General features: G+C 41.9%; 1 protein-coding gene across 1 annotated transcript in view; it reads right to left on the bottom strand.

Moving 5' to 3' along the window:
• Positions 1–25,069, bottom strand: part of CYLD (CYLD lysine 63 deubiquitinase) — a 39,743-nt gene extending 14,674 nt beyond the window's left edge. The window contains exons 1-9 of the mRNA XM_016205003.2: positions 24,983–25,069; positions 18,288–18,938; positions 17,097–17,399; positions 14,756–14,861; positions 8,594–8,692; positions 6,787–6,903; positions 3,198–3,577; positions 2,197–2,362; positions 780–921 (exon numbers count right to left, since the gene is read on the bottom strand). Coding sequence (XP_016060489.2) covers positions 780–921; positions 2,197–2,362; positions 3,198–3,577; positions 6,787–6,903; positions 8,594–8,692; positions 14,756–14,861; positions 17,097–17,399; positions 18,288–18,791 — 1,817 coding nt within the window. The 5' untranslated portion in view covers positions 18,792–18,938; positions 24,983–25,069. The remainder of the gene's footprint in view (positions 1–779; positions 922–2,196; positions 2,363–3,197; positions 3,578–6,786; positions 6,904–8,593; positions 8,693–14,755; positions 14,862–17,096; positions 17,400–18,287; positions 18,939–24,982) is intronic.
• Positions 25,070–26,063: the final 994 nt, after the last annotated feature.

Here is a 26,063-nt window from a genome sequence, read left to right as displayed (position 1 = left end):
TGTGAGTGACAGCGGTAACTTCTGGTATCAAAGAAAAACATTTTGCTAAAAAAGATTTTGTATCAGGAAACCTAAAGAATATTGTATCAATTCTTGCTTTTGTCAACACATCTGAGACTGAAAGTATATTCTGCCCTCAAAACCATTTTTATTCTCTGCCCTCCCTCTAAGTTTCCAACACCCCACAACCGTCCTTTCCCCTGCCCCGGCTGCAGGGAGCCAGCAGGTCACTCTCACCACGCCTGGTTGTGTGCTTGGTCCACTCTCCAGTGTAAAACTTCTTGCCACGTTAAGTTGGTCCACTTGGGAATAAATTACACATACAAGGAGACTACACTTCTCCTGAAAACAATTCTTTACGTAAAGTCATTCTACAATCCCCTCTACCTAGTGAAGCAAACACACCCTCCAACCAGGGGCTTACGGCCACTCAGGCCATTTGATGTGCGCGCCAGACGCTGCTCTTCCCCTCGGCAGGCACGTGGCTTCCCACACACCCTAGGCCAGCGGCTGCACCTGGGATACGGTCACTCACCTCTTAGGCATCCTTCATCTCGTTACACCACAGGTTAGTTTTTTGGATACAGGCTCATGAGACAACAGTCAACAGCGTCCAAGGAGTGTGTAATGAAACGCAAGCCTCCCTTTTGCTTTCCTCAGAGGCAGTTAGCAATCTGTCTGTCTCTCTGTCTCTCACTCGCCCCCCACTCACTCACACACACCCCCCACGCCCCTGCCCCCAGAGCACGGTATTCCTCCCGAGCTGATGGTAAACTTACCAGAATAAGGTCGAGTCTAAGTAACAAGAATTGTAATGCCCTTGGATGCCTTTCTTCTTTCCAATCATTATCTCCAAACCTTCCTTTTCCATTTTCGGTGGAGTATTTTCTTCCACTACTTCACTTAAGTAGCCTCCAAAGGCTAAAGAGATGAAAATGAAAACAGTAATTCTTTAACTATGGCAATAGGCATTCCTGTATATGTCTACACTTAAAATAGGTTTTTTTTGCATTTTGATGCAAAATTTGTTTCTCAACTGAAAGCTGAGTTAAGGGCTGGTTTGGGTTCACCGCTACTCAGCGGGGCTTGTAAAACACTGCTGCGCACCTTCAGCCTCGCGTCCTTCACAGTCAGAGACCACTTCAGAACACTAAGTAATTAATGCAAAGAAACACCTGCCAATGATATGTTTTGTTCCCCAAATATTTTACTATCTGTCTAAAGATGTTTCATTTAAAGTTGGAGAAGAAAACAAAAATTCTGAAGTACAGTTTCAGCTGTAATGAGAGCTGTTTTTCATAAGGATGGTTTTCCTATTTACGTCTGTTGAGCCCTTGAAATGCTTTACCACCATCACCCAGAAGGAGGGGGCAGCACCAGGAACCGCTGCCTTACAGGCAACGAGCTCCATCCTCATCAAGCAATCGAAACTACTTCTTTTTTCATATGTCTTTATTGACTTCAGAGAGAGGAAGGGAGAGGGAGAGAGAGAGAAACATCAATGATGAGAGTCACTGATCAGCTGCCTCCTGCACGCCCCCACCGTGGATTGAGCCCACAACCCGGGCATGTGCCCTGACCGGGAATCGAACCACGATCTCCTGGATCCTAGGTCGACGCTCAACCACTGAGCCACAACGGCCTGGCCTAAACTACTACTTATACTAGTGCTGCCTTCCTATAAATACAGTTTTTTTTGGGTTTTTTTTTGGTTTTTTTATTGATTTCAGAGAGAGGAAGGGAGAGGGAGATAGAAACATCGATGATGAGAGAGAGTCACTGATCGGCTGCCTTCTGCAGGCCCCTACTGGGGATCGAGCCTACAACACGAGCATGTGTCCTGACTGGGAATCTAGCCCTGACCTCCTAGTTCATAGGTCGACGCTCAACCACTGAGCCACGCTGGCCACCTACCTGCCTCCTGAGCTGTTGAAAATTAAGTGTTTGTGATTCCCAGGAAAAGAAAAGTAAATCCATCTATTTTTCATTTTTTAAATCTCAAACATGTTTTCCTGAGTAATTTTTTTTAATGTCCCGTTAGGATAACTGTAACTTTCTTACACACCAGGTAACAACTTGACTAATGAATGCTGATGATACACGCATCTACACAGCCATCACTGCCTACTGCCACGTGGCCCGAGATCAGACCTAGAGTCGCTCCAAATGGGCAAGAAGTGGGAGGCAGGCACGTACCTAGGGAGTTGCAGCGCTCAATCTGATTGGAGACCGGCTGCAGGGATGCGAACCTCGAGTCGGGCCTGCAGCTCTTCAGCTTGACAAAGAGCGCCTTCTTCAGGGCACAGGTGAAGTACCGGGTGCCCCGGAAGGTCCCGTCCGTGCAGCCCGCACATTCGTCTTCCTGGTGAAGAGAAGCACCCACTGCATCACTTGGGTTCTTGCAAAGACGGTGTTCAAAGGACTAAGGCGTATTTTGAGTTTACCCTTTCTCTGAATTCTGCACCACACCTGTACTAAGAAACTCCATCTAAAAGGGGCTGACTAATCAGCCAATGATTTAAGAAATTAACTCCTCAATCCAGCATGAAGTCCTTTCTGGATTCCCTTCCAAAGACATGCTTGAACCTGCTCTGGGTAACTGACTCTCTTGCATCTTTTCCAAAGTATTAAAACTTGGGGGCAGGGAGAAGAGGCTATTCATTTTATCCTGAAAAAAACAGCATTCACTAGCATACAAATAAAACGAGAAACATATTTAAATAAAAGCTAAATGTACTCAAATTCCCCTCTCCTGATTATGTAATATCAAACAATATACTTTCTTAATCTCCAAAGGGAAAATCTCTCCCTCTAGCAAAGATCCGAAGCATTTCTTAAAATGGTGATTAGTCTTAAAGCCAATGATATAAATATTAGACCTGACTGGGAGGTGGGAGGCTGAGAGAGAGAGAGAAGCTGATGAAGGCCTTGCTTCCCTTACTGTATTCTGCTTAACACAATGAGCCTAAACATATGAACCTAAAGCTCTATTATCCTTTGGACGATGACTTGCTATCACTTAGGACAAGTGACCAGGTGCTCAAGGGGTGGCAGAGGAGGTCAGGCGACATGGTAATGAAACTGCTCGAGTGATGGCTCTTCTGACGACAAACATTTCACCAAAAGCATATAATAGGGGAAAATCTACAAAATCCTAGATAGCAGAGAAGTGCAATTTTTAGGAGGAATGAAGTTACCAGTTCCAGCCCAGCGAGAACTTCGTTGAGTCCCGGTGGCTGCCCGATCCAGCGGATCACCCCATAGAAAGGTGGGTTCTCTTTCACTTCCGCCAATGAGCCCACCTCCAGACCGTGGGCGCTCCCCGGAGATGCGGACACAGGCGTGCTGTCCTGGACGGGGGCGCTGTTCAGCTCGCCCATCACAGACTGCACGGACAGAGAGAGCGGGCTGTGCCCAATGCTCCCGTTGGTGTTGGGCATCTTTGTCAAGCTGAATGGCAAAGAGTGGAATCTGTTCTCGCTGGATAGTGAGTTCATGGAGGGAGGCTGCAGCGGTGGCGAGTCTCGTCCCAACTCTGGAGACAGCTCTGTAAGCGACTTTGCAGAATCTTCGGCAACTATAAAGAGTTACTCTTAATTAGAGAAATGTATTCAATAATGTTAAATATGCCCTACAGCCCTACAAATTAATGTGCACATCTGGTCCACTGCCCACTTGACCTCTCAGTGGGTCTCTCGCAGGCACCACAGAATAGATACCCCCTGACCAGTGCTCTTCACTCTCCACCTACCTCCACCTTCTCCACCCAACTGTCCAAACCAAAGAAACCTAGTATTGATTAGTACTGCAGAGGCTCTATGTTTTGTCCATAATACAGTGAAGTTAGAAACCACCACAAAAGATACCAAAAAATTTCTTAAAGATGCTGCTAAATAGCAAATGGATCAAAGAAAAAATGATGACGTAAATTTTTAAAATAAAGGAGGGGAAAAAAAGAGAAAAACAAGCCTATGTGGAACATGGCTAAAGTAAGACCTCTACAGGAAATGTATAGATTTAATAGTTTATTTTAGAAAAAGAAAAAGAGATTAGTGAATTCAGCATACAACCTAAGAAGTCAGAGGCCCTGGCTGGACAGCTCAGTTGGTTAGAGCATCGTCCTGATAACCAAGGTTGTCAGTTTAATCCCCCGTCAGGGCGCATACGAGCAGCAACCAATGATGCGTAAATAAGTGGAACAGCAAATCCATGTTTCCCTCTCCCTCTCTCTCTCTCTCATCAACCAATAAATAAAAACAATTCTTAAAATGTTAGAAAAACAAAAAAGTAGGCAAGAGGAAAGAATAAAGACAAAACCAGAAATTCATGAAAACAAACATACGATAAAGAGACCCCAAGGCCGAAAGCTGTTTCCCTGAAATGACTCATACGGTTGCCAGGCAGGCACTGTGACAGTGGGGAAAGAAAGAGCTTAATAAACAGTGCGGAGACAATCAGGTATCCACACTCTACACAAAAATCATTTCAAGTGGCTTAAAAACAAATGTGAAAGGCAAAACTATAAATTTTCAGAAGACAGCACAGAAGAGTGTTCTTTAGACTTCAGTAAAGGAAGAACTTCTTAAACATGAGTCTACAAACAGTAAAGGAAAAGCCTGAAGAACACAGCCATGCGAAAACTAAGAGCTACGTGTTCATTAAAAGGCATCACAGTACGAGTGAAAAGATGAGCCACGAACAAGAAGAAATTATTTCAATCCTGTGCCCAACAAAGGATTAGAATTTGAGAAAGGTCTACAAATCAGAAAGAAGACGACAAAAAACACTAGACTTGAAAAGGCAACTCACAAAAGAAGAAACCTAAACCACCAACAAATCGATGAAAAGATTCTTGCCCTCACTAGCAAACAGATGAAAGAAGGTCTAAGCTGACATTTAAAAAGTCAGAGGTCTCAGAACAGAACCACTGGTGAGGGTAAGGAACGAGCAATTGCCTTGCACGATGCCGACGGGCATGCGAGCTGGTGGGGCCACTCTGGGCAATCGGTACAGAAAAGGGGTACACCTCCCATGACCAGTGGCTCCACTCGCAGTTACAGACCCCAGGCACGTATAAGAATGTCGATTTCAAGCTGGTTATAATTCAAATGTCTATTGATGGCTGAATGGGTAATTTACATTGTGGTATATTCATATATTGCACAGCAATGGAAGGCTACACAGCAATGAAAAATCATGATCATGCACCAGAACTCGGAGGAATCTGAGAATCATAATGTTGAGGACGGAAATCACACAACACACATACAGTCCAATTCCTTGTATACAAAGCTCAAAATATGCAGAACTGGGAGTATGCTGTCTACATGTACAAACTTAAAAAGCTCTAATAAAAAACAAGAGAATGGTAACATTAAAGATGATGGAAGCTCAGAGGAGAGAGTGAAGAGAATGGCACCTCCCAGCCATTAAGTTCCTCAAGGCTCAGCCTTCACCCACACCTTCCACCCCCACTCTCTCCTCAGGTCATACTCTTCATGGGACTGTAATCACCACATATATGAAGGCAACCTACAGACTCATTTATCTAGCTCTTCCCTCTCTTCTAAGCTCCAGATCTGTATCTCCAACTGCCTACGTGACAAATCACCTCTAGGAAATCTAAAAGCCCCTCAAATTCAATGTATTCAAAAGCAATCCTTCGCCTTTCTCCGCAATCATCTCAGCACACAAGCTGAAAAACACGGAGTCAGCATCGACATCTCTCTTCCTCAGCTCTCACTTTCAGTCTCTCCATGAGACCTGTCAGTTCACTCCCACCTATCTCATAGCCATCCACCTTCCCCATCTCTTCCCCAAATGCCTAGTTCCAGCTTTTTTCATTCAGGACCAAGTCCAAACAGCCGTCATGGGTGCCCTTGCCTACACACACTCCCTGCTCCAACCCACTGCCCACCCTGCAGCAAGAATTATCCTTTCCAAAGGGAAACTTGGTCAGGTCACACCTTGCTGAAAATCCCTCAGTGGCTTCCCATTTCCTTTTAAAAGGGCCACCAGGCTCCAAGAGCCCTGGCCCGGTTTTCCTTTCTCATAAAATGTTATGCCCCTCTCTCTGTTCTAGCCACTCTGACTCTCTTTAGTCCTTGAGAACACCAGGCTCCGTTTTCCCACGAGGCCTTCACATATGCTCTTCCCTCTGCCTAAATGGTCCTTCTGTCCCCTCCCACTTTATCTACCACACTCCTCTGGTAAATCCAAGCTCGTCACTTCCTCAGAGAAACATCCCTGAGGCCCCAAGCAAAACCATGCTTATACCTCACAACACCACACACCCTCCTGCCCTCGTTGCCATAGCAATTCTACATGTTTCTGTGATCATCTGATCAATGTCTATTTTCACAGCTTGATCGTAAACACAGAAAGGGTAAGGGCCACGTCTATTTTTCTCACATGTAACCTCGATGCCTAGAAGAATGTCTGGCACATAGTATGTACCCAAAAAATATGTGTTGAACAGACAAAGAAAGAAAAGAATAAACCAGAAGAACATGATGTCCCAGAACCAAGGAAGCTTTCTTCACAGAAAGTGTTTTAAAGAGAAAAAGACCCAGACAGAAAGTTCTTCAAATGATTCATTGATTCTAGAGATCTTCTGCACTCAACAGATCAGCTAGGCAGAGAACAGCTGCTAAGAGTTTCTAAATGTCTCCTTCCCCTCATCAGTGCAGTTCAAACTGTGTGCAATGTTTCAGTTCAGCGATCCTGCTCCCCCACTATATATACTGGGGAAGCCCCCTTTTCTCTGAGGCATCAGCTGTAGGTTACCTTCATCACTGTACCATGTGCTTTTCGATTTGGGCTGCGGTTGTGAGTCAACAGAAGACCCATTTAGGGTATAAAATAATTCAGATCTGTTTCTACTTCCAGGGTCTGAGGTAGATCCTATGGAACAAGAAAAGTTCCTTTTAAAGATAAAGTCACCATGGTTTGAAAGTTTTTCCATACAGAAATTAATATGCCTATGATGTTAACAACTATTTACACAACCAATCAACACCCAAGCACACTGTGTTTTATCAGTGCCTTCAGCTTTTGAAACTCTGGCAACCATTTCGCAATGCCAAAAAGATTCTTCCAGCCAAGACTCAAATTGGGGGGGGAGGGTGTAAAGAGGTATGTTTAAAGAAAACCATGTTTCTTTTAAACAAACTTTTATTTTTTTAAAAAATTAATCATTTCACGTACTACGGTTTATTTCCAAATGTCAAAATCACCATTCCCCAACTTCATTTGATGAACCTGTGGGTTCACAAATTTAATCTATTATTTTGGAAGAGATGCTCTCAGAAGGAGGTAACCTTCAAATGTTGAACAAATTCAGTTTTAAGAATTTAAGTTTTAAACATTTTGGAACTGTTCATCATCGAAGTCGTTGCTTAACCTCTTCATGTCCTTGAGAAAGTGAAGCAGTAACATTTCTTACATCTCAGATTCATTAAATGTGAGAAAGACACTGACATCACCTGCCTCAGTAGTAAGAGGACATGCTGTAGAATTGAGCCATGAGGTCTCCAGAACCCAGACAAACCCTGTTTTTTCTTTCATTTAAAACAGACAGCTCTATACTTTACACCTACAACTAAGACCTGCTATAGCAAAAGTAAGTCGTCTTAAGAAAATGTTTAGGATACTTATATTTAAGTGAGAGTAGCATGTTTGAGCGACCCAGTCTAGATCTATAGGTCAGGATAAAGAATACTATGACCTATATATTTTATTTAATTCTAAGTCTCCCAGGATTTAATGTCACATAAAGTATTTCTAAAGTACAACCTCCCTTCAAACAAACCAAAATAGTTTTGTTCACTAGGTGACTGAGGAAAAAATATTCTTCTCCTCGCCCACATCTGTGTTAACGAAAATTCTCACAGCTTTTAAATGGGCTGCTCAGCTTATATAACTACAATCCTATAAATCTCTGAAATGTGTGGCAGCTAACAAAAAAGAGCTAAGAACTCATATCTATTTTGGGGAAGTTTCTAGAAGAGATAAAAATTTTTGCTTAGCAGTTTGGGATTTAATTTGTGCCACATCTAGTTAATGAAACCCACATAATTAATCTCTAGTATATCTTACCTTATATAAGTACTCTCTAGTATACTTTACCCTATATAAGTAATCTCTAATATATTTGATCCTATAGAACATTATCCAAATACAGGGTGGGCAAAAGTAGGTTTACATATGGAAACTAATACAAAATTAATATAATACAAGAATAAGCTCTGTTTCACATACTCACAACTGTAAAGCTACTTTTACCCCACCCTGTATGATTAGTCTCTACAGCTACAACTCTAAACAACAAATGTCACAAGCAGGGGATTCCAAAAACCAGTTGTTATGGACCAGCAAGACACAGGTCCTCACCAGAAACATTTCATCAGCCAAAAAGGGTTGGGAACTCTTGGCCTGATCAACACCATCCATAAAAAATTTCTAGTAAACTACTAAAAGTATTTGAAGGAAGAAAATCTATATGAACTTTAGGGTAGAACACCTTACCCTTTGTTCAATGCTGTGGAAAAGCAGCGATCATGCTACAAATGAACTGCACTCTACTCATCCATACCTGTAACCTTTGGTTTACTGTGACTGGATAAGCCTTTGTCCCCAACACCTCTCGACGCAAAGGCAAGTTTGGGAGGCCTCCTCTCCTGTGTCACGCTATCTGAAACAGTAAATATGGTCTTTAAATGTAAAAGCAAATTCTTATAGAAGAAAAACAATAGTGCAAATAATGACAATAACAATAAAAATCTCTTTCCAACAAAAAAGCAGTATTTTCACAATAGTTTTAAAAATTCTTAAAGGCCATCAAAAGTATCAAAATCAATGCTGTATTTCAGAATGGAATTTCTATGTGATAATATACCCCAAATATAATACAGCTGAATGCTTTAACTTCTTGAAAATATAAATCACCTTTAGTCAATTTTATTTGATGTGTTAAAACACTACCAAGAAAACTTTACTCAGTTTTTTGCAGGATTTCCCAAATCTGTATCCTCAAACGCCTCTGTGTGTCTGAAGTGTTCCACACTCAAATATTTCTGGAAGATGCTGAGATAAACAAAGATGAACAGACTTCTTTATTGTATAACACCAGAACCCTTACTACACTAATGTGCACTGTGAATCTCTCAAAGAGGGATACAGTAACTTACCTGATAACATTTTTGTACCAGTCTACTTAGCATCTCAGATTAATGTAACTTGTGGAACACAGTTTGGAAAAAGTGTGGTTAAAAATATGTATCAGTTTTTAAAAACATATATATGTTAATGACACAAATGTATATGCAAACATATACATATAAATAGAAAAACCACAAAGAACTAAACATTGGTTAATGATGCAGAGACAGAGAAAATATCAGTAATATTTCTGAAGAAAATACTCAACACTTCTTTTTGAAGTATAGGTATAACAAACACAGTAAAGACTACTCTAAACCCGTACAGGCCCGTAGCTTTCCTGGATAGTCAAGGCAGTGATGAAGCAAATGTAGAAAAGTCAGTCTGGGAAGTTTTTCCCCTGAAGTTCAATAACACACCTGTGGAGTCCAACATGGCACTTAGGAGCCATCCCTGAGAAAGCTGTGTATCAGCAAAGCAGTATCCCCCACAGGGGATTTTTGAGAACAGAAAGAAGAAAATAAAAAAATTTTACATTTTAAGTACAAAGAAAAGGCCTAATTTTTATTTTATTTTTTAGAAAAAAGGAAATAATACTAAATTATATATATAACAAAGCTTGGTAACTTTTTTCCATTGTTGAGGGGGAGGAGAATGCATTGTTAAACTATCTTAAATGTCTCAGAATATGATTAAACAAGATATTTTAATTTGAAAATTATACTAAGTAACCATGATTTTAACCAAGTGGTATAGTAAAAGAAAAGCTATTTACTAATACCTTTATGATGCTACCATTCAAATATCTCCAAATATCACATATGAGAGCTAGTGTGGAGGGTAAAACTTCTTAGTCACTGGAAAAAGTTCCCAAATTATAGCATAGAAATTGACTACAGAAAACTAATTCCCACTATTAACTGCATGTAAGTCTATTCAAAAAAGATATTCCTGCATATACCATAACCTACATACATCACAGAGTTAGTGGTTATTATAACTAGGGCAGCCTGGCAGTGCCGGAGGGTCAAATGGGTGGGCCTGGGTGACAGCTCTGCTGGTGATGTGAGGGGAGGGCTCCAAAGGGTAGGAATGTGGAGGGCACTGGAGCTGGAAACAGTGGTTATCTTCTGCCAAAGACTACCTGAGAGGGGGTCAAATATCAATTTTGAAGAATAGAACATTCCTATAGAATTCTCTGCAGAGAAAAATATTCTCAGATGAAGGAAAACTAAGATACTCTGTCACCTGCAGACCTATCCTAAAAGAATGGATAAAGGAAGTTCTCTAAAGAAAATAGAAATAATAAAAAAATGAATCTTGGGAAATTAGAAAGGAAGAAAGAACAACAGAAAGAGAAAAATATGATTAAATACAGTAGACTTTCCTTCTTCCATCAAGTTTCTAAACTATGCTTACAGTTGGAGTACAAATTATAACACTGGTATGGTTCTAAATGTATGTCAAGGAAATATCTGAGACAACAATATCTTAAATGGAAAAGAGTAAAGGGATATAAAAAATGGAGATAAGACTCCTACACTTTACTCAAACTAGTAAAATCATGTCACCAGTAAACTCTGATTAGGTAGGTATACATAATGTAATATCTACTGTAATTATTTGAAAGCTATATAAAGATACAGATTTAGAGACACAACAGATAAATCAGAATGAAATTCTAAATAATGTTCAAGTAACCTAGAGGAAGGCAGGAAAAAAAACAGAAAAATTTAAGAGAGAAAACAAACAATACACAATGTTAGACTTGCCCTGGTCAGTTCTGCTCAGTGGTTTGAGTGCCGGCCTGTGGACTGAAGGGTCCCAGGTTCTATTCCTGCCAAGGGCATGTACCTCAGTTGCAGGCTCAATCCCTGGGCCCTGGTTGGGGCTCTCACAGGAGGCAATCAATCGATGTGTCATTCTCACATCGATGTTTCTCTCTCTCTCTCTGCTTCTCTCCCTTCTACTCTCTCTGAAAATCTGAAAAGCAATAGAAAAAATATCCTTGGGTGAAGATTAAAAAAACAACACTGTTAGACATAAGTCCTAATACGCCAATAGTTACATTAAATATAAATAGTGTAAATTGAACAATTAAAAGACAGAGATTGGCAGAGTAGATTTATTAACATGACCCAACTATCTTTTGTCTATAAGGAACTCACTTCAAAGATAATAACATAGCATGTTCAAAATAAAAGGTTGGAAATAACATGTCATATAAATATTAATACAAAAATAACAGTAGTGGATATATTAATATATTATAAAGTAGACTTCAGAGCAAAGAAAATTACTAGATACAGATAGGACATTATATAATGAAAAAAGGGACATTCCACCAAGACATAACAATCTGAAATGTATATACACCAAACAAAAGTTCCAAAATATGTGAAGCAAAAACTGAAAAGAAATGAAAGAAAAAAATAGACTAATACTACAATTATAGTTGAAGACTTGAACATCACTCTCTTAACAACTGATAGAACAAGTAGACAAAAATTAGCAAGCAAGTCCAGTCCAATAAACTGTTAATTGTGGAATCGAGGTGGTAAGAATAGGAATGTTCACTATAAAATTCTTTCAACTTTTCTGTATGTTTGAAAATTTCATAATAAAATGCTGAAAAAATATTTTACTAGAACTTCAAAATAGAAAACTCACAAGTGAATAAATAACAGAAAAATGGTCAAAGACACATAGGTACTTAACAGAAGACACAAATGTATCATCAACATACGAAAAGTTATTCAGCCCTACTTGTAACTGGGGAGCTCAAATTAAAACTACCTTGAGGTACCGTTTCTCAGGCATCAGACTGGCAAAAATTCTATTCAGTACCAAGTGTTGAAGAGGGTGCAGAAATAACCCAAAACCAAGCACCCACCCACACTAGAGGGTGATTAAACGGTGGGATGCCCGCAGGATGGGATACCATGAGGCAGTGAGGGTGAATGACTATCAATACCCTCGTCTACAGGAGGGGATCTCAAAATACATGTTAAGTAAATGGTGCAAGTAGTTAAAGAACATGGTTGCTATGGCTGTATTTATATTGTTTAAAAACAGGCTAAACTAAACAATATATTACATGCCACCCCAATCCAAGCCACCACCATCTCTCGCACGGGTCTCTGCAGGTCTCCCTGGTCGCCCTGTGTCTGCCCTCTAACGCACACCAGTGATCATGCTAAACGTCGGTTAGGCTACAACATCCTTTGCTGAAAACCCTGCCCCAGCTCCCCACCTCCCTCAGAGCAAATGCCAAGAATTCATCCCCATACCAGCCCACCTGGCCCTGCCTGCTCCAGCTCCCACCGCCTCCCTACCACTCCCCCTTCAACCTGCTTCAGCCACAGTGAACCTGTAATTACTCAAACTGGCTGCGCTGGCTGCAGCCTCAGGCCCTCCCTCTGAGCCCCGAGGCTCACTCTCCTTCAAGGCAAGAACTCCAACGTCTCTGCAGTAGAGGACGCCCTGGACAATCCTATATAAACAAAGTAGAACCACCCCTCCCCCAGGCCAGCACTGCCTTCCCCTTCACCATTCTCCACCCAGTCACCATGAGTTCTCCTCACTACCCCTGTCCTCACTAAAATGAAAGCTCCCTGTGGGAAGGGTTTTTGTCTTGCTTCCTACTATAGCCTCAGCTGAAACTGTAGTAAGCCTGAGTAAGGGCTTACTGCATCTGAATGAATAAATGACCTTTTACAAAAAAACTACCTTCTAAACATAAGTATTTATTACAACATTAAAAACTATTTTGATTTATCAGATCATAAATTATGTTCTTCTCATAAAAAGGCTTGAAAAGGTCAATTAAATATTCCTAAATAAAATATGAACTTATGGACCCTCCGGCGCGGCTCAGTGGTAGAGCGTCAATCTATGAACCAGGTCACAGTCCAATTCCAGGTCAGGGCACACGCCTGGGTTGCAGGCTCAATCCTCAATAGGGGGTGTGCAGGAAGCAGCCAATCAATGACTCTTATCATTGATCTTTCTACCTCTCCCTCTCCCTTCCTCTCTCTGAAATCAATAAAAACATATTTTTAAAATATACATGAACATATGTATGCTTTCCCCTGAATGCAAACCATGTTTCCAAAGAGAAGCAAAGAAATAGCTAGAAATTCAATTGGCAAGAAAGTAAAAATTAATTTTCAAGAAATCAAGAAAATCAAAATATGTCGGACTTTTACAAAGTAAAACTGAAATGCAGCTATCATTTGAACGCCTCCACCTAAGTTAATGTGCTCTTGCTGTAAAGCTAAAATCTGAAGTAGAAAGCATTTCCTCACACAGAAAAACAAGCATTTATTACTTGCCAAGCCAAGAGGAAGAAGGTAGGAAAAACCATGCAGGTTAGAAGGAATCTCAAGGATCATCTAATATTGGCCATTTCATGTTTATAAAAAAAAGAAACTGAGGACCCGAGAGGACCAGGGGGGACCTCGAAGTGTTCTGTGTCAAAATTAGCAATAATGGAAAAACACTGATGCAAACAAACCATTTTGTTCAGCTGTCATCCTTGTTCCAGTAAAATTTAGCTTTCATAGAATTAGAGACAAAATACATCTCCATGGAAACAATATTCTCAAGCATACAAGTGAGGCTGAGAAGTATGTTTTTCTATGCAGGTCTTCATAGCCTAGTGTACACACAAGACTGGGGTAAGGTTGTTTTAAACAGAGCTTTAGGATCTGACAGGTCTGGACTTGACCCTAGCCAATAGTGGGTGGCACTATCTGGCCTGACCTAAGCCCCAGTGTTTTATCAGCAAAATGGGGATAATTCAGAACATAAAAAAGTCTAAGTAATCTAATTCAGGGGTTCATACATTTGTGGCTACTGCACACAGGCTCTCTGGCACTTTATTCTGATCTGCATAAAGCTCAGTAAGAATCACCAGGCTGCTGGCCTCTGCTAGTTCATGATTAACACACGATCAGGCTGACTGGCCTATAAGTGGATTCTCCTCAGAGTAGGGGAGGTGCTGCTGGAGCAGCTATCAATAGGAATTTAGCAATTAGTTGACAGCAACCATCAGGTACGACTTGTCTGAGGTAAAATAAAAGATTGCTTAAGATTTTTTTAAGATGTAAAGTTGAGTGACCTGTTTCTGGCTACAGAGGCAGGAAACCCGATCAATCACACGGTCTTAAAGCTGACAGAGACCTCACGGGGCATCCTGCCTCTCCACTGTGCATCAGATTATATACTAAATGACCAACTTCTGCTTCAAGCTTCTAGTTTAAACCAGGCTCACCCTTAAACAGGTAGCACTTTATTACATTTTCTGACCCCTCCAATTATCAGAAGGGCTTTTTCCCCCCTCTTGTAATGGACAGGTGATAAAAAAGTGAGTGACAATATATAAATGCCACCCCACACTCATATACCCTGGAAATAAAAATCTGTAAGTACTGCTCTCATTTGGGGTAAGAGAGGATGGTCTATTGAAAAACAATTCCAAGTTTCACAAAGGTCAAGTTCTAAACATGCACCTGGAAGCTTATATTTACAGCCTCATAACAAAATACACCTTTCAAACTCTGCCTAATTAATATATAAAACAAAGAAAATATACCTGGGATGATGTCATTGATGTGCAAGAGAACTGTGCTTTCGACACTTGCAAAACTGCAGAGCTGAACGCCATCTAACCTGCCGTCCCAGTTGCCAATCGGATTATCCTGGAAGTGAAGTGACAGCCAACTTTAAAGCCCTCCTCAATAAATGCCAACATAAAGTCTGCATTTTCCATAACAAGATTCCCCCAGGTTTACACTGTAATTTTAAACTTTTTGGGGGGCCAGACAACTTCCCTGAGCGCCAATGTGTACAACGCACTAAATGTCACTGGAAATAGAAGGAACTGAAGAATATCACCTTTGCCAGAACTTGCCATTCCAGGAATGGCCTTTGCTAGAGGGGTTTGGAATGAATGCTAGCACAAGCCAGCCGAGGACAGGCAGTTGGGGGAGGGGGACCTCTAGGCACCTGCCCCAAGTGAACAAGGTGATGCCTAGAATGTCACCTAAGGAGGGCAAGGCCTACCTGCCTTTTGCCAAGTTTGAGGCCCAAACAACATGAAGCAAGCAGACTAACCCCAATGATCAGGGCCCTCTTTCTCCAATCTTCCCTCCCTCCAGCCCACAGTCTCTCCTCTAAATTAATACTGAATATTTAAAGAATATTGGTTTGAAGGTGTGCTTAACTGTTAGCTCTCCTGAGGGGCCCACAGGTTGGGCTCTGCCTCTACCTTTGCACGTTAAATATCCAGTAGATGTTTGTTTAAACAACATTATTAGGTTTGTCTAACTAATGGGATCAAGTAGAATTTCCTAGAATTTCCAAGCCCAGGATAAGAGAACTTTATGCTGAGAACTAAAAGCATCCCTGAATATACAGATAAAAATAATCACTACAAACATCATGAGCACAAGAGTCTATTTCTCACATCCTCTCCTAACTCATGCTCGTGTTTAATAATTCAGTATGAATTTCCTTCTTTATACCTAACGAGTTACATCCATTTTTTCAATCTATGATACAAATGTTCTCAGTTTTTTCTTCTCCTTCTCTAAATCCCACAGGGCTCATTCAACCTGGACTGGGATGTACCCAATACTAACAAATAAGATTGTGAGGAAACATTTAAAATGAATGAAGCAGCCTGGCGGGCGTGGCTCAGCAGCTGAGTACATAGCCCTAGGATCCAGGAGCTCGAGGTTCGATTCTTGGTCAGGGCACATGCCCGGGAGGTGGTCTCGTGCCTGGGTTGCGGGCACATGCCCAGTGGGGGGCGTGCAGGAGGCAGCCAATCAATGACTCTCTCTCATCATTGATGCTTCTACCTCTCTCCCCCCCTCTCATCTTCCTCTCTGAAATCAATAAAGACATTTAAAAAATGAATGAAACAAACAAATTCTGGATTCTGCTTCCATGCAGTGCCTAGAATCGGCACATTCCCAGAGACGGAAAGTAGGGTAGAGGTTAAGAAGGGACCGTTAGCTGAGGGGAGTATGTGGGGAGTTGCTGTTCAGTGGGGACAGTTTCAGTTTGGGAGAAAGTCCTGGAGATGGGCGGGGTGCTGGTGGCACAGCAATGTGAATGTCCTTACTGCCACTGACCTATACACATAAAATGGTTAGGATGGTAAATTTTATGTCATGTATATTTTACCATGATAAAAAATTTCTTTGAATGAGTTACATCCTAAGAAAATACTTGTCTCTTCCTCTAGCCTAGAGCAATGTGCTTTTCCTCTAGTCAGGTATTTTCCATAAGTGAATTTTACACTACTCATTAAAATCAGATCAGCCAATAAAATGTTACAAAACATTACAAAAGAGAAACACAGATTCCCCTCCCCCAACAAAACCTTTCAAAATAAAGAAAAACACGGTATTATTTAATATATTTTGGTGTTCACTTCTGTTGGTCAGCTATCATACAGCAAATTTAAAGACAAAAAACATTATTTCAGTTTATTCAAACTGAAAAAGAGTAAATGTTATTTTCTAGACTCCTGTCCCATATCAGTGCTCCTTTACCAGAGATCAATTAGAACACGTTCTTGCCCGAGGGGCATGGCTCAGCAGCTGAGCATCGACGTAGGTTCCAGGAGATCGGGGTTCAATTCCCAGTCAGGGCACATGCCCGGGTTGCGGGCTCGATCCCCAGTCGGGGGCGTGCAGGAGGCAGCCAGTCAATGACTCTCTCATCATGGATGTTTCGCTCTCTCTCCCTCTCCCTTCCTCTCTGAAATCAATTAAGACATATTTTTAAAAAAACAAAAAATAAACATGTTCTTTAAATTACTCCAAATTAGCCCATCTGAAAATTCAGTGTTTAACTGGTGCCTAAATTAGTCACAGAACTACCAGATATATTCACAAAGACAGTATAATCCAAGAGCTTCTTACCATGTCCACACCAACAAAATATCCTAAGCTTTCTTTTCCTGGCAAAAGGTCACAGAATATAACCGTTCCAGATTCTATAGTTTCTCCGAGCTTCAGAGAAACTCTAGAGTTTATTTCCAGCGGGGGCAGTTCGACCTGCACTGTGTCCCCTGGACCTGCATAGTCATTTTGCAGTCCATTGTCATCCTCCTCTATTAGCTCCAGCTTGTCCAGCGCAACAAATACTCCACAGTCTTCATCACACCGGAAAAGCTGCTTCCCTTGATAGACCCCATCAGTGAAGCCTTGGCAACGACCTTCTTCCTGGTTTTAAAAAAGGGGGAAAAAGATTGATAGATAGACAGAGATATATAGACAGACAGATAGATAGAGGCAACCCATTAGAAAAAAAATGTCCACTCTAGGATTTCAGGGAAATCACTGAAAGAATTCTAAGTGACACATATAAGAAATAGAATTATTAGCAGTTGCTATTGAATTTAGGTTGTTTTGAAAAAAATAAGGAAAAAGCTGTATTTGATGCTGAAATAAAATTATTGGATGATTTCAAATTGTAATTCCACTGTGAGAGAGCAGGGCTGGATTCTACCTTGTCATTTGAACAATAATTTTGTCATAGAAAGAAAATTTGACTTTAAAATAACGGTAATGTGAGCTCCATTTATGGAGAACGTACCATGTGCCAACCACCATGCTAAATCCTAAACCACTGTATCACAAAAAACCTGCAAGTTGTGTACTAGTATCACTATTTTATAGGTGAGGAAGCCAATTTAGAGAAGTAGCTTGGTTAAGTAACCTGGTAAGTTAACCAGGTTAAGTGGCATAGCTAGGATTCAAATAATGCCACAAGACACTAATAGTTTTGTGATGTGATTAGTGTACAATTAGTAGAGTTCCTTTTTGACACAATGTTAAAATTTCTAAGATTTGCAAGTCTCCAATAATTGCATGATCTGTCTGTATTTCCTACTCTTGGAGGTAGTTTTTCAAGCTTCCAATGTATCAGTTGTGGCATCATCTCAATTTATCACCAGAAAGTAAATTCTCAGGATTATAAATAGTAAAAATTCCAGAAAATTTCTGAGAAAACAATTGGTATTTAAAGGGGGAAAAATACATGCATACATAGGAATACTCGCAAACACAGGCACACACACACAGCCCACAAAAAAGGTCTACCACACTTACCAGTAATTCTACTCCGAAGAATATTCCCGACACTGTCCTCTCCGCTAGCAGGGGGCCCCTGAAGCGCACAACTCCAGGGAACTTCTCCTCCCCCGGCCTCAGCTGGACCTTCACAGGGCAACCCACGTCTATGTGGAGGCCTTTACTTAGTCTGTTTCTGTTTTTAAACAGGCTTAACCTCTCTTCGCCGTTGGTAATTGCCAAAAGTAGCTCTGTGAATTTTTCATTTATTTCCACCACATCCTTTTCATCAACAAGGAGAACTGCATGTGGCTGCTCTAGGATTTTTAATCCAATCTGACTTTTCTTGCCCTTGGCGGAAGGGACCCTTGAATGCCCCACAGCGCGGTCCTGGACATACTGCCCTATGCTCCCCTTGGGTACTTTGAGGAGCTTCTGCGTTTGTTTGTCTGGAACACTGTACTCCTGGAGAAGCAAGTAAAACATCCGCTCTTCCCAGTAGGGTGAAGTAACCTTCTCTTGGTTCCATAAGCCTGAACTCATTGTGACATTAACTCCAAAATATTAACTGAAAAAAAAGGGAACTACGACGTTTGTGGTAAACCCCCAAAATATAAATTCACTTGCAGTCCCAAAGCATGTTTTCAGCAATCTGGTGTCCATGCTGTAAAACGACAGGAATCAAAATGCCTGAGGAGAAGCAGAAAGAAACTCTTAAGTCTACATGCACTGAAATTAAGGTTAAAGACTTTAAAATCTCGCTCAACTAGTAAAAACACACACACATAAAATACTTCCAAAAATATCTAAAAAGGTTAAAAGACATATATTACTTGTATCTACTGTAATTTTACATATTTAATTAAGGAGATCCAATTGTAAAGTATCTTCAAAGACAATATAATAATGTTTGTTTCCAAGGCATTAAAGTTTGTAAAATCAAATTCTAAGTAAAAGATAACCTTATATACTTATTCTGACATTTTTAAGCTTTAAAAAGTAGCATTTTTAACAGATCCTACCTAAGTTAAATGGATAAGCTGCTGTACTTGAATGAAAACCACATAAATCAAAAGGCTATTATTTTTGTATGTACACCTAGTTTAAGGAAAAAGTTATCCGTTGTAACTATTATGTTAAACATCTTTTATCAATAAAGTACCATAAAATCACATTCTGAGCCACAATTCATTTATTTATGTGCCATATTTTGATAATGGAACATTTTATTTCTGACTGTTCATTTCCTTAATCGTGTATATTTTGTCCTTAGATAGGCAAATATTAATCATATTAATCACAGCTATCATTTAATTTCTCACACTTGCAATGATCAGAAATGGTAAATCTGATTATATGAAATATATCCGAAAAAATCAATTCTACAGCCATCAAAACTTGGACTACGTAACAATGAAATATAGCCATATAGTATCAAATATAAAAAATGTCTTTATACCACAATTTTTGCTATGCGTACAAGAAAGGAGTACACACAAAAAATGATTTGCAGTTTCAAATTTTCATTTAAAACTGTTCAATATTATTAATCTTTCCCAATTAAAATGTCCTACTCAACCCTACTTTAATGGATGATTAAAAACTATACAATTTCATTAATGCAAATTAAGACTGTAGTCCATTATTTTAATTAATTATCTTACTGAAAACAATAGCTCTTATCTATTCTGTCACATGAATATGGCTATTTGGTTTCTAAGTGTGATATTTATCCCATCCCTCTCTGACAGGTGCCCATTTCCATTACTCCACGTCACAGTGGCAGTTGATAGCACTGTCATATTCACCATTTTGTTCTTAGAATTAAAAAGTAAACACTCCAAAAACTAAAGAACCAAATTTTAAGTTTCATCACTTAATGATAAAGGAGTGTGGCAAATCCATACACAGAATGACATTTCTTTAGGGTGCGCTGTATGATAATCAGGTATTCTCTGGTGATAGGTGTCAGAATGTGACATGGAGATGACCCCAGACAGGGTGAAGAGTCTGCACCCCTAAACCAACAGTGCTGAACTGCCTGCGCCACCCGGGTGAGGGCAGGACACAGCCAGAGCGAGCGTCAGAGGCTTCCCTCCCTCCTTCTCTTTTTGTGTTTTTCTCATTGTGTTTGTCCTAATTCCGCTTGAGGGCACTGTCTACTTCAGCAGGAACAGGACCAATTTATATCTGCCACTTACATAAGACACCTGTGGGCACCCCGATCTTGGCACCACATAAACAAAACCCCTACGAGGGCAACCCAAACAGCCGCCCAAAGCTTAAATTCATCTCTATTCCTTTAAAGTACTCCAATAAAGTGTTTCGTATTTCTGACTAAAATTCTTAAATTTTTCAGCAAGGAAATAGCACCATTTTTTCCTGATCATCAAATCATCCATATGAGCATAAACGATTATCTGTGACTCTCAACGGGGAGCGGTGTTTGTTACTTTGGTAAAGGGCTTTATTTAGACTGCGCCCGAGTTCTTGGTCTGCTGTCTGGATGGACAGACGGCAGCTTTCAGCCATCAGCACCAGGCTCCTTTCACTGCCTTGCTGCTTCCAACTTACTGCTTCTAATCACTTCTGAGAAGCCAGGTGATGAAATATGTTTGTGTGCTTTAAAAACAAACAAATCAATAACAAAAAAGGAGCACAAGTTCTGTACAGGTCTTTTAGGAGAGGTGCACACAGGCTGCGTTACACAGACAGGCAACAGTAATACTGCACAGGCGCTGGGTTTCTCCCAGAAGGCCGAGATGGTCAAAAAGCAACTTCTAAAAAAGAGAGTTGTTTTGTTCTCTTTAAAATGTATTGAAATATTTTTGGTCAAAAAAAATTTTTTTAAGTATGGCAATTCTATTTTGAAGAAAAATTTTTTTTTAATTTCTAAAAATCATACCTTCAATTACTAAAATTAAGAACATCATTGAGTCTTAATAATATTATACACCAACAATGCCTATCCTATTAACAATTCATGTCCCCATTGAAAATAAAACCATCAGAGCTAATTAACTATTACCAAGACGAAACTAAATTACTATATAAATGCATTAGGACACTACATTTTAAGTGAATTTGATTAACAAAATGTTTTCTACAAGACAGTCCATGGTAAAACTGGATATAACTGCTTTGGTTTATAAAGGGTTGAGGGCAATTTAACAACTGTTATCAAGAACCATATTTTACAGTGAACTCCACAGGAAGCAGTAACTTTTTTCTAACTTGCACTAGCACCAGTGGGAGTAAGCTTAGACTCAATAACAGCATGGGTCACACTAGAAAATTAGAGCAGCCAAAGCCAAAGTTATAAAATATTTAAAAAGCATTATCCAAAAATAAAAAGGATGTGGTCTTTCTTCTTTTAGAAAGAATACATTAAGAAAGAATAGGTTAGGAACTATCATATTAAAAATTGATTGTCTTCATTGCAACTGATAATTAGAGAAAGCTGAATGGGGAACTTTATAGCTCTAGTGTAGAGATATACAAGATGATACAGTTCATGATCTTTAATATCTCAATATAATGGCATTACAGCAGAAATATACTAACAAAAAGACCTTCTATTTCTTTAGAAAGAATATAATGCCAACATTTTTCTTTCACTGAGACAGGAGAAGAGTAATTAAGTGTTAAGAGATCCAAGCAGTAAAAACTGACTCAAGACTATGTGGGAAAGATTTAAACCACATTATCAATGAGTTCTTTATCACTCAAGACGTTCTGTCAGTTTGTTTAGTATTTTTATGTACTCAACACAGTGTCAGACACTTAACAGTATAGACTTAGTAAGATATGATGACTGCCTTCATTTGTGTTCTCCTACTACCTTTCAGGTCCAAGTATTTAAAAATTGCCTCTAATAGTACACTTCACTTTCAGTAGTAATATATCACAAATGATTCATCTAAACACCATCGTACTGCCCAGGCGGGCGTGGCTAAGTGGCTGAGCATCGACCTAGGATCCAGGAGATCGCACTTTGATTCCCGGTCAGGGCACATGCTGGGGTTGCAGGCTTCATCGCCAGTAAGGGGTGTGCAGGAGGCAGCAATCAATGAGGACTCTCCCATCATTGATGTTTCTCTTTCTCCCTCTCCCTTCCTCTCTCTGAAGTCAATAAAGATATATTTATAAAAAACAAAAATAAATAAATACCATCATACTTATTTCAGGCTGGAAAATTCAGTGATTATGAATATACTGATAATTACTATAAGTACTCAATGAAGATTACCAAAGAATTGGAATACAAAATGTATTTAACCCTAAAACCATATTGAACAGAAGGTCTTTCTTTTGACAACATTTGAGATGAGAAACAATTGAAGGTCACAAAGATTTGAAACTGTATCTGGTTATCTGAGCTTGTTGATATCTGAATCCTGAGTAAAAGAGAATTTAATTGTATTAAAACAAAGTCATTAAACTAAGATGAGGGATGGAAGACTCAAATATTTATCAGTTTCCTATCAATGCAATAAAAAGATGATCATGGATCTTTATACAAAAATATTAAAGGTCAGAACTACCACATTCTAGAATATAATACATAGTACAACTGAAGAGCATTAGCTACATAAAACTGACAATGGTTAACTTTCCAGAAGATACAGTGTCACTTTGATTCTCAAGTTATTAGGTTATATTAGCTCAAAGAACTTCACTAAAGAAAACAAAGGCAGATCTAATTCAAGAACAGTTTGCATCTCCTGAGATATCCTGACTTGCTCTAAAATCCACAGGAGGCTCTCTAAATCCAAATAAAAATGACAACACTAAAATACTGCCCCTAATATAAATGGCAAAGAGGTAGGAAGGTCAGTGTGAAGACCAAAGAAAGAAGACAATGAGACTTTTTCCAAACCCTTCTGGATAGCTAGAATAATTAGCATTTTAAGAAAGATCATTCTCTCTCATTAAAAAAACAAGTAGTTATATCCTAAACAACTAACAAATAGAAATACGAGATTTGATGATGAGATAAGAGACAGCTTTCATTTTCCTCATGGCTTAACTTGTGACCCAAGCAGGCAAGTGTTCAGCCCCTAAAACGAGTGGGATTTATAAGGTTAAATATATAGCCTGGCTCCACACCTGCATATTCATGGCACAAAAACAAGGACTTCTGCTGTCTCAGAGTGAACGTGGCCACAACACTTCCAGACTGAACTCCCCGGGTCCGTCATCTTTATAGTTCTGATCCCCAAACCGGTGCAACATGAATGAAAATGACTTGGTTAACTCAAATGATAACAGGTGAAAGCGAAAATTCCATTTCCTCATTTTAACTGTTTAAGTGATTAAAAGCTTTTTCCAGGATAAAAGAAAAAGACTCGGGAGTTGGGAGTATTTCAATGATTTTTACCTAATTCTCCGGAAAATAATTCATAATGAAGTCATGCTCAATGTTTACACCTCTTGTTACTTATATAAAAAAGAAATAAGAAGCATTTCACAATCTCGAAAACAACTTGTTTGAGGCTCATCTGAAACCGGCTTCCTAGATTCTCACATCCTGCCTAACACCTACAACTTCTGCATAACTATTGAAAAGACCTCAACAAATTTAAAACCACAGTGTGACAATCAGGAACAAAATACTCATACTTTGATGACTAGGATAATTACTCCTTTCTCTCATCTTATAACAAGGACTTTCTCTAACCAAACAAAATCACATCCAGGCGTGGCACACCACAGGCAATCCGCGCTGCTGAGGGTTTGATGTTTTATATAACCAGGGCCCTGGTCTTACCAGCTCTTCAAGAAAGTCACCGTCCAGAGGAAAGCTTCTTCGAAAAAACACTAAAAATCTGTAGCTGAACATTATAGAGAACGGTCTGGGTGTTATCAGCATCCACGGTACATGAACTTCCACAGGAGTTTCCAGCAAATCATTTTCTCCTAATACTGTTCTAGCTCAAATCCACCCACTGCCCAGAGGGGGGAACTGGCAGCTACATCCTCAGTGCAATTCAGTCTATTTGGGACTTGAAGGGGCTGCAGAAAACCAAAACTTGAATGAACAGCCTCTCTCTAGGCCTGGATTTTGCTCCTGGAGCCAAAGGCTGCAAAAGGGACAATCTTATTAGGATCCCTATTGGCCCGAATTCAAAAGCAAGGTAGGGAACGCTCTGGAGCCAAGGGTACAACTTCCAGGGAGGGGGAGGGGAGGGGGAGGGGGAGGAGGGGAGGGGGAGGAGGAGGAGGGGAGGGGGGAGGGGAGGGGGGGGAGGAGGAGGGGAGGGGAGGGGAGGGGAGGGGAGGGGAGGGGAGGGGAGGGGAGGGGAGGGGAGGGGAGAAGGGGAGGGGAGGGGAGAAGGGGAGGGGAGGGGAGAAGGGGAGGGGAGGGGAGGGGGAAGGGGAGGGGGAGGGGAGGGGAGGGGGAAGGGGAGGGGGAGGGGAGGGGAGGGGAGGGGGGAAGGGGAGGGGAGGGGAGGGGAAGGGAAGGGGAGGGGAGGGGAGGGGAAGGGAAGGGGAGGGGAGGGGAGGGGAGGGGGAGGGGAGAAGGGGAGGGGAGGGGCAAGGGGGTGGGGACCGGGAGACGGAAAGGCTTGCTGGCTGGGAGATGACAGCCACTCTAAAACATGCAAATGCAGGGGGGCAGGAGAGAAAAGACGCCAAGGACCTGAATGGGCGGCAGCTGAGCCGGCTGAGGACCGAGCGCCGCAAGTCGTTGCAGCGATGATGAAGGAGGGGGCAAGGAAGGAAAAGCGTACCTTCTTCCCACAGAGCGAGCTTCCGACTGCAGAGCTCCGGGCTGCGTGAAAACCATCCTCACCCTGGGGACCGGGAAACTGAAAGAAAGAGCCGAGCACGCCATTAACGAGGCCTGAACCCCGGCTGCTCTTCCTGGACGGAAGCCACAGACCCGCCGACACCGCTGGATCCACAGGCTCCACCTCACAGAAGTGAGGCGGTACAGCCCGGGACTCCCCAGGCCAACGCGGCGGTCAGGAGGCGGCCGGCGGCCCGGGCCTCGGTTTCCCCACCCGTCCACGCGGGGCCGAAGCGGGAGGGGGCTTCCTGCGCCGCTCCCACCCCAAGCCCCGTCTTCTCCCGAGGCCCCGGCGGCGGCGACCAAGCTGCCACCACTCGGGAGCCCTCTCGGGAAGGCCTGGGGCCGGGGGAGCCCCGGGCGAGGGGACGCCGGGCTGACGTCAGCGGGCTCAGTTCCCCGCGGGCCCTACCGGCTCGGGTCCAGAGCGACTAACGGGCAGGCGCCGAGGGCCCGGCGGCCGGGCGGCTGCGGGAGGCTCCCGAGGCCGGGGAGGGCGCCCGAGGGGACCCGGCCGCTCGCCGGCTCGCCCGCCCGCTCGCTCGCTCACTCACCTCGGGCGGCGGGGCGGCGCCCCTTCCCCGCCTCGTAAGCCCGCGTCCCGGACCCGCACCGACGCCCGGCACCCACCGCCCTAATATTTACCTCCGACGCGCGGGCCCCCGCGCAGCCCAACCTGCTACCTGGGCCCGCCCCCACCTGCCCCGCCTCCGAGCCACTGGAGGGGGCGGGAGAGCGGGGGCGGAGGGGCAACCGCCGCTCTAACCAATCACATCCCGAGTTGCGTTCTCGCGCACGGCCTGATTGGGTCTCCCGGTGACAGACCTTCCTCCAATGGCTGCGGGTCTGGAGCGGACTGTAGGGACTTTCCGCTCCGTCAAGCTAGGTGGAGCCAAAGGGAGGGCCGTGGGGCCCGAGGAGCGGCGGAGGGTGAGGGCGGGGGTCTCTGCTGATTGGGCGGGAGGCTGTGGGCGCCGCGTCACCATTGGCTGACACTGGAGCTGGGCGGGCGCCGTGCTCCC

This window comes from Miniopterus natalensis, chromosome 18 (genome assembly GCF_054644295.1).
Source record: "Miniopterus natalensis isolate mMinNat1 chromosome 18, mMinNat1.hap1, whole genome shotgun sequence".
Taxonomy (NCBI): Eukaryota; Metazoa; Chordata; class Mammalia; order Chiroptera; family Miniopteridae; genus Miniopterus; species Miniopterus natalensis.
This window is presented reverse-complemented; position numbering and strand designations above follow the sequence as displayed.